Source organism: Anas acuta, chromosome 1 (genome assembly GCF_963932015.1).
Source record: "Anas acuta chromosome 1, bAnaAcu1.1, whole genome shotgun sequence".
In the NCBI taxonomy this organism is placed as follows: Eukaryota; Metazoa; Chordata; class Aves; order Anseriformes; family Anatidae; genus Anas; species Anas acuta.
This window is the reverse complement of record NC_088979.1, coordinates 18,680,891-18,693,160: the sequence shown is the minus strand read 5'-3', so window position 1 is coordinate 18,693,160 and position 12,270 is coordinate 18,680,891. Positions and strand designations below refer to the sequence as shown.

Genomic DNA, 12,270 nt, shown 5'->3' with positions numbered 1-12,270 from the left:
ACGGCACTTTTCCTTCGAATGTCAGGATTGAGTTATTTGTGCCAGACACTTCTACCTCTTAAACCTGAGCATGTGATCAAATAAACTATTGACTTTTGCAAAAGATTTTCGATTTATTTATTTACTTTATTATTCTAGGAAGTGGAAATAAAAGACAGAAGGATTCAGCTGGAAGTGGTTTGCCATCTGAACCCTTATACCAGTACCCTAACCAAGTGCAAACACATGTCCAAACCCTGAGGAAACGTACTACTGTGCTGTATGTTTTCTGCAGAAATTTAGGTGGAGGACTAGAAACCATTCATCTAGTTCGACGTGCATGCGTGCAAGATGGAGAACTCCAAGTTTCAGGCAGGGATTTTTGAACCCAAAGGTTAAGAAACTGAAGTGTTTCCTCAGCAACTGTATGCCTTGGAAACAGAAAACTCTGCAAAGTAGGTCTTGGAGTGACACAGATCTGCAGCCCGCTGGAAGCCTGCAGGCTTCTCGGGTGCTGCTGTAGCATTTCAATCACCTTTTAGGACAAACCTCGGAAAGCCAGCGGCTCTGGGCTTTTCGGCTGCCGTTTGCCAGTCATTTTGTAATGATTTTCATAAGTAAAGGCCTGGGTTTGACGAGGCAGAGCACGGGGCGGGGGACGGAGCGGGGCAGGGACACGGGAGAGCCCCCTCAGAGCCGGGCCCCGCCGCGCGGCCGGGCGCCCCCATGCCCAGGCCCCGGCCCCGGCCCCGCTCCCCGGCCCGGCCCCGGCGGGCGGAGGCGGGCTCGGGGCGGGTTAAAAGCGGCGGCAGGTGAGCGGGGAGGGACCTCAGAGCCGCGGGGCGGTGAGCCGGGCACCGGCCGCTCCGCTGACACCGCCGGACCCGCAGCCGAGCCCAGAACGGGGTAGGGGGCTCCCGGGGCGCTCCTCTCCCTCTGCGGGCACCCCCGGGGCAGGTGAGGGGCGAGGGGGGGAGCTGGGGCCGGCCGCCGGGGGGGCGGCTCCGCGGTGCCCTCCGTGAGGCGAGGGCCGGGGCCGCCCGGTGAGGGGCCGGGAGCCGCCTCAGCCCGGCCCCGAGCCCTGAGGCGCTGCCCGGGCTCCCCTCAGCTTCTTCCCTTCCTCAGTTTCAGCGTGCTCCTGAGTTCCTTAAACCTCTTTTTTTCTCTCTTTTTCCCCCCAATTTTCAGTCAGCAGCTCTCGGCGAGCACGTTATGTGAAGCACCCGGCCGGCTCCAACCCCGAGCGAGCTAAAGGCTTCCGCAATTACAGGTAATTCGCGACACACCTATACCTGCCGAGAGCTGCACCGAGACAAACAGCTTGCATCAGGGCAGCCGGCAGAGCACCTGGGCACACACGGCAAGCATTCCTCAGAATCACAGCGGGGTAGGAAATGAGAGGCTTGAGTCAGAAATAAACCCATCTCTGGGTGTCGGGGTGGACGGGATCGTGCCAGGACTGAGTGCTCAAGTGCTGTTTCCATAAAACTCAAGAGACGTGTTGGAGTAAGAGCAGGAGTGCTTACTTGGCACGCTGAAGCGGATGGTACTCGGCTGCTTTTGGGTGGCATTCAGCGTACGGCTGTTTTTCCTGTCACTGGGCTTTCCTAGGTGTTACTCCTCTTATCTCTTGTGTTGAAGAGATAAGAGGAGTAAGAAGAATCCCTTTCTTCATTTATTTACTTCTTATTCCCCCACCACCACCACATAGGGATGTATTTTTGTCTTGCGCTCTATTACATTTTACCAGACAACACGGAAATATTCTGAGAGCAGGCAGAGGGCTGAAAGAAGGAAGTTGCCTTTTGTCTTCAGTGTGCTCTTTTTAAACCCTGGCTCTCTGACTTCGATCACCAGCAAGCTTGCTGCTGAGTGTGGTTTGTTTGCAGTGGTATATGGGTTTCGGTCTGGTTTGTATTTGTGTTTACCACAACATATGTATGTGTGCTGAGCTAACAGTAGAACAAAATACAGTATCATCCTTGTTTGTGTTAGTGAAGTTAACGTAGTTTCTAGCTTCCCTTGATGATCAGCCTGGAAACCCTGCTTGCTGAGAGGTTTGACCTGAAGTAAGGTAGGAAAAGCAGCAGGCAGAAAGGTGTGCAGACATATGTAGAGACAGACAGCTGAGGACAAGACAGTGGTGGCTCAAGCCTCAGCCTTCTGCGGTAAGGTTAGAAGAGACACCTCCATATGCCAGCTGGGGTTTACAGTGTATTTTTCTAGGTGAGATTTACAGCATGCTTACAAAGCTGTGAGATTGTTCCTTTTAGAGCACATCCATCAGGACTTCAGTCCCCAGAACTGTTAGTCTCTTCATTGGTAGAAGGACTACATATCAGAGACTAAAAACAGAACAATAAAAAGTCATGAATTGAGATACATCTCAGGAAATATTCATTTCTTTCCTGATGGGGCTAGTTGTCTCAGGTTTCTGAAGCTTGGGCCTCTGCCCATGTTGTTGTTTTGCATCACTTGAAGTCTAACCCAGACAGATTATTTGGGTGGCCTCATTTAATTTTTACGAAAAGTAAGTATACAGTGAAAAAATACAGATGGTAAACTAGCAGCAATTTGTGGTTTAAGTTATTCTAAAAAGCATTTCATTCATTCAGTTGACTTTGTCAGTATAAAGGACACTTTATAAGTTGGGTTTTTCTTCTTGGTGTTCCTGTGAACAGTTTCAGTGAAAGAAGTGGTTTGAGAAGCTTCAGCAAACAGGAGCATGGATTGATTTTTTGTTTTTCTTCTGCTGTTTTTCCTTCTGTTTGTCACTGCTTTTAATTGCTGTGATGACGGATAACTTATCTAAAAGGAGAACTGAGTCTTGCCTGACTAAACAGTCTTTTGCGTAAAGAAAAGTCTGAAGTGATGATACATGAGGAAAGATAAAGTGCTGTCAAAACAAAAGGAGTGGGGAGAAAAAAAAAACACACATCTATTAATAGCTAAAAGAAAGTTGAAAACTGATTCTATTCCTGACCTCATGCATGGTTCTTCCTGTAATAGATGTTTTTAAAGGAAAAGCTGGATTTCTATCTCTGTTTTTGTGAAAAGAGATACTAACAAAATACCCATTCAAAGAAAAACTAGTCTGCAGTATAAAATCATCACGTATATAAACTTATTCTGTATTTCTGAAAGGGTGCAAGCTTTGTGTGTGACAGACAGTAACTTGCCAATGCATGGCGAATTTGTAGAGGGGAATATTGGATGTTTGCCTCGGGTGGGGGAGAAGGAATAAGAATTAAATAACTAGTTTTTAAAAAAAAAAATCTCTGCAAATAATGCTGCTATTTTCATGACTGGGAGCAAGGCATAGTGCACCAAAGATGTTCTTTAAAAATGGGGAAATAGGGTGCCAACATCAGTAAAGAAATGATTCTCAGGAATTTGAGTTCTTCTTGAAGCAAGAAGTTTTAAGCTGTCTTTCCCTGCCAACCTTTCCTTCAGAAATGGCTGACGGGCCGAATTCCAGTTGGAATTCTTCTGCCGTGCTATGCCTTCAGGCACGACTGGTTTTTCTGATGCCCATTTTTCCACAAGCGGAGTGAATCTTGTGCAGAGATGCTTTGGAGGATGCTAATTCTCGATTTAATTTACAGTAGTGGGCTGGAGGAGGAGCTACACATGTTTCTGAACGTGCTTGGGAAATGGCTTAAAGTCTGTAAGGGCATGAACATGGGACAGGCTTAACGCGGCAATCGGTGTGGAGCGGAGCCCTTAAATGTTGATAATTACTTAGCAATGTTTTTAACACTTAACTGCATGTGTGTGGGGTCATAATTTGTTGTGTTAAAGGCTATTTCTGGGTTTTACAGGAGGCTTAGAGCAAAATATGCATCCTGTTGCCATAAACTTGAGTAGAAGAAATGTACAATGCTTGCTGTGTTCAGACCTGCAGCTGTCAGAGGTTTCCTGTTCCTGATTAGTCCTTGCCTGCTCCTGTGTCAAATCAGATAAACTGTAACTCCTGTCTGTCCTGGCTCTTCTGTTGCTCTCCAGTTTCCACTGTGATCTGCAGATAGGTGTTCAGAAGAAAGTTTAGGAGCTACTAGAGAAAATTTCGCAGGCTTTTGTGACTGTTAGGCTGTTCTTTTGATACTTACTCTACTTCTTAGTAAAAAAGTAGAGCTGTTGACACTTCAGGAGCACGCAGCTGGAACATTCTGAATACCCTGCTGTAAAATTAAAATAGCTGGAAGTTTAATAGTGAAATGAAAGGATTTTGGTTTGACAGTCTCTAGATTGGAGCTGCATCTTACAGTGTGTACTCCACATTGAAGCTATAGCAATGTGGGGAGCTGTGTTCTTCAGCAGTGGGAACATGCTGAACGGATTTAAGCTCTGTGCTTCAACTTGAAGCTGGTTACTTATCTGTTACTTATTTGTCTCAGTGCACTGATAATGAAGTATGAATCTGTGCAGCCCACAGTTGTAGTGGGGCACGGCAGACCAACCCTGTGAGATAGTGAGGCTGTTATCCCACTTGGTGTCTGGGAAACTGAGGCATGGCACAGACTTAAAGGTAAGTAGGTGGTCTGGGAGTTGGCAGCTAAGGGCTGTGGTTGCTGTGCCAGCCTTTCGTGGTGAGATAAAAGGGTGCTGCCTCTGGAAGAAGTTAAATATCTTCTTATTAAGAGCTTCCTGGGATCTGTCCTGGTAATACTTTGTGTTTTGTTTTCAGTACAGCACCAGAACTAACTCAACAACATAATAATCTTCACACTTGCACTCTTGCTTACAAATAACTTCGCTCTGCAAACACAGAGCCTAGGTTATGCTGATAACAAGCTGCTGAAATCCAGATTTGGCTGTTCTCAGATTTGGATAGGAGACAGCTGTAAGGCACTTTGGTGCTGGTGGCAGCCCCTCTGCTCACTGGTGCTTCCAACCTAACTGTCTAGATCAAGACCTGAAGGGAAGATTGTATCAGCAGAGCTGTTAAACAGGTGTTGTACCTCAACAAACAGTAATACGTTCTTGTGTGAACGTGGGCCATAAAATAGCTTTTACCTTGTGTCTGTGGGCCATAAAATAGCTTTTACCTTTTATCTGAAGCAGATCAGATGTTCCAAAGCTTTCTTCTTGGATGAAATTGTGCTGGAACTGCCACTCTCAGGCATCTGAGTTACCTCTCTGGCCAAGACCAGTGAGTGCTTTTTTGCTTAAAGTTTATCTCAGCTAATGCATTCCTATGTTGAATAAAGTGACATTTCTTTGTAGACTACTGATCTTATATCTGTATCTGGAGGCACTATGGAAAGTGGCAGTGTCACACCAAACTGGTGACTCTTGGTACTCTTAATAATGTATTTTACGTTGTTTTCACCTTTGCTGTACTTCTAAACTGTGTATGCTGAAGCCATGGCTTTAACCATTGACTAATGATTTCTCAGTGTAACAGTTCTTAAGAGAGTGTGGGGGGGAAGCATCTGCTAACTAGCTGTATTCCTAAATGCTGGTGCTTAAAGGCATCTGTCCTTGGTCTTGTGAATTGTAGGGATTTCAGTGGGTGTATGCAGAATGCTGTGATTGCAGTTTAGTGTAGACTTACAGGAGTTATTTTAAGTAGTAACCTGTCTAGTCCTGGCAGCATGGAGCTCAAGACCTGCCCAGAAGTTGGGGAAATAGTTAAAGCTTTTTTCTCCTAACAAGCTTGGGTCCAGTTATAGGCTAGACAGCAGCAAGATGAGAGCTACAGTTCATGTGCCTCTCCATGGGTTGTGTGATCATCTAGAACTACTTCCTTCGTTGCTAGCTCTTTGGTGTCTTTGGTGGAGCACGGTGATCTTGAGAGTGATCATTAGAGATACCATTAAACTCCTACTGAAACAGCCAGCTGTACTATCCTGCTCCTCTAATTTCTCAGATGGAGGAACCGAAGGTTCATCTGACAACAGGGGAGTGATTTATGCTGAGAGCTGGAAAGGCTTATCTTTGTGCCCAGTTTTATTTATTTATTTTTTAAGAAAATGTAACACTTAGAATGCATCTTCATATGAGGCTATATTAAATGCTTAGCTCCTCAGCTTTGCTAGCTTGTCTTCTGTTCTTCCCACCTTCTTCTCTTATTTTCATTCCCAATCCATACTCTCAATTTATTTTTGTCCAAATTTCACCCAAGTTTGTGCGTCTAACTTAATTCTTATACCGTGCTTTACTTCTGGGATGAGCAAAGCAGGTAAGTCACTGACTGCAACCTGTAATTTTTGTATATGTTTAGGTGGATTGGCCTACATGTAAATAGTATCTGGAGTGACTCTGAAAATAAGAGTTAGCATCCGTTAAGGGGAAATACCTTTCCTGCTTTCTTCTCCTTTGGTCAGCCAGACAGTTAATATTTTACTTCCTAGTAACATGTTCTTGAAAGCAAGTATTTGGAAGAAAGATAACCTCTGATCGTGAGTCAACACCCTAGCTTTTGAGTAAGTTAGGAGTAAATGAGCCATCGCATTGCTACAGATAGCCCAAGCTGGATGTCTAGCTGGAGCCATCTGCATCGATGGGTTAATAGTGTGAAGGGCCATTCTGAGTTACCTTAAATTCTTCTTTTGTCACTGTTTCTTTATTGGAGAAAAAGGTGGGCATTGCGAGCAGTTTCTGAATTGCCTTTATTACATTCTCTAAACTACATTGTTGAGAGGTGTTTGAAGTAGGAAGCACTGATTCCAGAGTACTTGGCTGGAATTCAGGCTGCCTGACTATGGCCCTACAATCTCAACTGTGTTGCTCTTCAGGAGTTTTACTGGTTGCAGTATCTGATGATCAGTGCTGCTATCAATCTCTCGAATGTCTCAGAAGTCACATGCCTCCCCACCGGCATAAAATTGAGTCAAAGGCAAGGAGGGGCAAAGGTTGGTGACTAGCTCTGCAAGCAGCAGGAAGAACGTGACGGTGGCAGGAGGAGTAGGGGAGATAGTTGGAGGACTTGGAAAGGGGTGGGAATGGTGAAGGGGAAGGTTTGGGCAGATATGAAAGGCAAAGACTTCAGAGGGGAAAGAGAGGAAGTGGCTCAATGAGCCTGAGGGTTGTTTTACTTGCCAATCAGGTCAGATGAAGAAAGACTGCCTCTCCAAAGTGTAGTGGCTTTTTCTGCCTACGTCCAGGTACAAATATCCTTTTGCTAGGATTGAAGCACAACATACTCCCAAAGGAGATGGAACAAGTCCGGTGGATGATGTAGTTTCATAATATAGTCTGTCCTCAGCAGTGATGCTTCCTCAACCACTCTTCTCCACTGACTGCTCAGTCTACCCCATGCATTGCAATGCACAGTTTTTGTTTTTTTTTTAAGTGCCTTTCAAATGGTTTGTGGGGCTGTGCTAAAGCAGATCAGTGACAACAGCAGCAAGGCAGCAGTTTTGGTGTATGTCGATAAAGGAAAGCACATGAAATATGAGGAGGGAGTACACATGTTCTGCTTCTCAGCCTTTCATGTTGTAAGGAGATGGTCATTGTGCACTCTTCTGACAGCTGAGACAAGAAATGCAAGGAGTCTGGTAGACTTAAATGATGGGGTTTTAATGTGTGTGATGCCACAGTTGACATGGTGCCCATTTTGTGCAGGACTTATACTCCAGTGTGCATAAGCATGTAAAAATGACCTTGTATTCATATCGTGGTTAAATTTCCTCAATTTGCCTGAGCTATCATATTCTTTGCTTTGTATTGCATGTGATTTACAGGGTGTATATAATTCAGCTGGAAGGCAGTAAGGCTTTTCCTATTGTTCAAAATTGGAGTGTAATGCAGAAGATAGTTCCAGAGAGATATCTTCATTTTATTCCTTGTGCAACACTTACCTCAGAGTTATTTAAAAAAAGAAAAAATCTTAACTACATCACGTGATAACTGCAGTGGCCTTTGCACCAGTGGCTACTGACCTTTCTCCAAAAACCTGGAAAATGTGTTGCTTGCTTTTTTTTTATTGGTGCCCTGTGCTGTAAATTCCAAAGGAAGATGACCTCTGGAAGGTGATGGAATTCATAAAGTTGAAAAATGTCTTGACAAGGCAGCTCGGAACAGAGGTTGATGAGTCCTTTAAAGTGTCTGCCTGATGGGCACAAGAAATGTTGGTTTCTTAATTTCAGAGTAACGTGCAAACTACCTCTCTGTAAATCTGTTTGGAGGGGGTGGAGGTGTGGAATGCCTCTTAACGCTTTCTGTGAATGGTTGGCTGGATTTGCTTGGCTTCCACAAACAATTGTGGTGTTCCTGGGGAGGCATGGGGGAGGCAAAGGTGAAAGGTGCTCTAGGTGATCCTGCTTGGCAGGGGGGTTGGACTAGATGATCTTCAGAAGTCCCTTCCAACCTCAACCATTCTGTGATCCTGTGATTCTTTAACTCATTACAGTGCTCTGAAATTCTGCTTTTGTTGAAGAGCCTCTGAGCTACTGCTGGCTTGTTTGAACTTCTCAAATGTTGACTTCAGCTTTCTCCCAGCCTCTTAGATGTCTCCCCTATTCCAGTCAGTGTTATAAGGGAAAGTCACTTGCACATGGAGAATGAAGTTCTGCTTCTGACTGGTTACTCAAGGCTATGTTTTGTAGTTAATGGAGAGAAACACAATTTGGGGATAAATCTCATAATATTGATTTTAACACCCACCTCAAGGTAAGATGGATCATGACCAAGATTTCCCTCAAGGTATTGTGGAATTTACTTCTACAATATCTTCTACAACTAACAGTGCAGAGTGCTCAACAGCCACATCCTTAAAAACTTGGAATGCAGGTTATCAGGTTATCCAGACCTTCTCATGTAAGGTAGAAGCAGCTCCTCAAGGTCCTTCTCTTATGATAATGGATCATACAGGTTTTGTTTTCCCGTTTCTTCAGTTTTCTGTAACTTTAATAGAGCTTCCCCACCACACCCTGAAAATTCCAGAGGCTCTAGTAGTTTCTCATACTGCTTACACTTCAGTCAAAAGGTAGATGTTATGCTGATGTTGTTTTTTATTCTTTATTACTGCTATCAAAACTCACTGTTGTAGCTTTTAAGGCCATTTTCATCAATTTTCCGTGCCTGATTTTTCCTCATTGATGTAACTAATGGATATTTTCCGTTGCCGAATACATGTTGAAATTAGATGAAGTTGATTCCATCTGTGTAATCATGTAATGAATTACAGCCAGCTGAAATGTGGTTATGGTGTCACTTTGCTTATAGGTAAGACCACTCTATCAACAAGATGTTACCACAGCCCGTTAATGCACTGCAATTGTACAATGCTTTTATTTTATACATGTAATCTATGCTTGATAGAGTTTGTTTCCCATCCTGATTAATCTGTTTTTTTTTTTTTTTGTCTTAGGTCATACGATTAAAACAAGAAGATGGATTGGGGATCACTGCACACCATTTTGGGAGGTGTAAACAAACACTCCACCAGCATCGGAAAGATATGGCTCACGGTCCTGTTCATCTTCCGCATCATGATCTTGGTCGTGGCTGCAGAGAGAGTCTGGGGAGATGAGCAAGATGACTTTGTCTGCAACACTCTGCAACCTGGTTGCAAAAATGTTTGCTATGACCACTTTTTCCCTATCTCTCACATCAGACTCTGGGCCCTGCAGCTGATCTTTGTCTCCACTCCTGCGCTGCTGGTGGCCATGCACGTAGCTTACAGGAGGCACGAGAAGAAACGGCAGTTCAGAAAGGGGGACAAGAAATGCGAGTACAAGGACATCGAAGAAATCAAGAGCCAGAGGTTTCGTATTGAGGGTTCCCTGTGGTGGACATACACTAGCAGCATCTTCTTCAGACTGATCTTTGAAGCTGTCTTCATGTATGCATTTTATTTCATGTATGATGGGTTCCGAATGCCTCGCTTAATGAAATGTAATGCTTGGCCCTGCCCCAACACGGTAGACTGCTTTGTTTCTCGACCTACTGAAAAGACAGTGTTTACTATTTTCATGATTGCAGTGTCCAGCATTTGCATTCTTTTAAATGTGGCTGAATTATGTTACTTACTGACAAAATTTTTTCTCAGGAGATCTAAAAAAGCTGGAAATGCAAAACATCACCCCAACCATGAGAATAAAGAAGAAACCAAGCAAAATGAAATGAATGAGCTAATATCTGATAGCTGTCAGAACACAGTTATAGGATTTACAAGTAGCTAAGGTAGTGTCAGTGTTGGTACTTACTCTTTTTGGAGTAAATATTCTTTGTCTAAAGGCTGCAAATGAAATTCGTTACACTAAACAACTTACATCGGGTGTGATTTTTTGCTATGTAGTAGCATGTGTCAATTATGCACTTCTTGGGAGAGGAAAGAAAAGCCAGGGCAGCCTAAACATGTGAAATTTATATGAGGGTTAAATAGAGAAGTGTATCTTCCTATGAACATCCTTACAAGCTAGCTGACAACCGGGAAACTGCCTAATACCTTCACACTGATACAGTTTCTGTAAAGTATCTGCAGCAGCAATAAGAACAAAATTCTTTCCAAGATAGACATTCTAATGTTACAAGATATTTTGTTATAGTGATAGTTTTTACTTGCAAACTGACAATTAAAATATTTTTGTAAAGATTCCATGTTACTTAAGGTGTTACAGTAAGTAATTGACTATGTTTTGACTAGTAGGCTTATGCAAGTAAATCCTGCAATACCATATTCACAGAGAGAAGATGGTGCTAGGCCACATCTTTACAGCTTTGCAAGCACTGCTTGAGTCTGGGCAGGTAACTTGAGGCACCTGCATAGCCCCTGCTATGGGGGAAGCTGTGTGAAAACCCACCACAGGTAGTGGATAATTGGGGTAGCTAGGTTCTGAGTGCAAAGTCATGCAGAAAAACAGCATGGCAATACTAGATGCAGTCTGAGTAGACCCACTTCAAGCATCTAGCAGACAAGATACACGTATTCTTATTAATCTCTTCATTGCATACTGCCAGTTTTATAGGAACATACATAATTTTATGTAAATATTCCACTTACACATGTTTTTCTGTAATGTTTTAGCTGTATTTAATTCTTTATGCTATATCACATCATGGAACTTTTTTGTTTTGTTTTTTTTTTGTGTGGTAGACTGGTGCTGTTATGAAATGAGGGCCTCTTTGGTTGGAAAGACATGGAAAAGTATCTTAAACACTGGAAATGGAGAAAGTCTTAATAAAAGGCAAACACTTTAAACTTTGGCAATGAAATGAGAGTCTATATGTGACTGCTAGTGCTACATGTGACTGCTAGTGAAATCTTGAGCAGTTTATGAAAGATTCTGTTTTTGAACTTTACATACAAAGTACACATGGGCATACACCACTCCTTCCAAGCCTGAGCTGATATCCAGATTCTGTTGTACCTCTACTACAGGGGGGAAATGTATAACTCCTGTCTGTATGATGGTAAGTGGTTTTGGGAGGGATGTGCTGTTGAACATAAAGGATCCTGGAAGATCAAAGAGGTGACTGTAGTAAGACTAGCTATGGTGCTTTCTCTTCTATTTTCAGTTGCCTCTCTTCATAGTAAGTCATGAATCAACAGTCCTTGTAGTTGCCCTCTTTCATACTAGAGCAAAGGGGTTAGCATCATGCTTCTTGTATCATGAAGCAACTTTTTCAAAGGGCCAGTGCAGGTATCCCTAGGAGCAGCAATTGCACCAGGTGCATAAATCACCTTCAGTTTTAAATTTCCATTCTGTTTTTCTGCTGCATCTCACTTTCTTACTTTGTGTCTGTGTTCTAAGAGCTTTGGGTTTGTTTTTCTTTATGTAGGATCCTAATAGGGTACAGGCACAAGAAGCAGTGAGAGAAGATACTTAACATCAGCTCTGTCCCCAGATGAGACCCAAAACTCATGGCTATCTATTCTCTTCTACTGGCAAACTCCTGGTCTTCCCTGCATTTTTACTTTCATTAATCACTGTTCTGAAAAGAAATTATTGATAGTTTTCTAAATGCATCTGCACACAAGCTTGAGGGGGAAAAATGAGTAAGTACAAAACTAGATCTGTACGCTTGGATCGTTCTCTCTGCTGACTGAAAATCCAAGCAGAAAGGAAGCAATACAAGAGCTCTCCCTTGTAGGCATTGTTGCTGATGGCCTTGCAGCTGCTCCCAGTAGTACAGGCTACATGGACTGCTCTGATAATGGTATAAACCCAATTACTGTTCTGGAGCTGCTCCTTTACAATGGGTAAGATCAGTGCTTGGGCAGCACCTCACCGTCCCTGCCCAGCAAATTGCCTCCCTCCCATTCTGTCAAAGAACAAACACAGATTTCAGGCTTCATGCAGTGCTGAGCTGGAGGTGTGAAGAGACAGCTATTTTCAATCC

General features: G+C 43.4%; 1 protein-coding gene across 3 annotated transcripts; it reads left to right on the top strand.

Annotated features, from left to right (window-relative positions):
- The first annotated feature begins 782 nt into the window (after window positions 1–782).
- On the top strand, window positions 783–11,133 carry LOC137850740 (gap junction beta-6 protein). Of its 3 annotated transcripts, none has more exons than XM_068671049.1 (3): window positions 783–936; window positions 1,168–1,249; window positions 9,296–11,133. In XM_068671049.1, exon 3 carries the CDS (start codon window positions 9,318–9,320, stop codon window positions 10,107–10,109), a length of 792 nt encoding a protein of 263 aa, XP_068527150.1. In that variant the 5' UTR covers window positions 783–936; window positions 1,168–1,249; window positions 9,296–9,317; the 3' UTR covers window positions 10,110–11,133. The 3 variants fall into 3 exon arrangements, with proteins under 3 accessions (XP_068527150.1, XP_068527157.1, XP_068527167.1); XM_068671056.1 differs by having other exon boundaries at window positions 837–885; XM_068671066.1 differs by lacking the exons at window positions 783–936; window positions 1,168–1,249 and adding an exon at window positions 4,484–4,507.
- The last annotated feature ends 1,137 nt before the right edge of the window (window positions 11,134–12,270 follow it).

Coding starts and splice junctions, on each gene's coding strand:
- LOC137850740 (XM_068671049.1), top strand. CDS start 9,318: ATGGATTGGGGATCACTGCACACCATTTTGGGAGGTGTAAACAAACAC.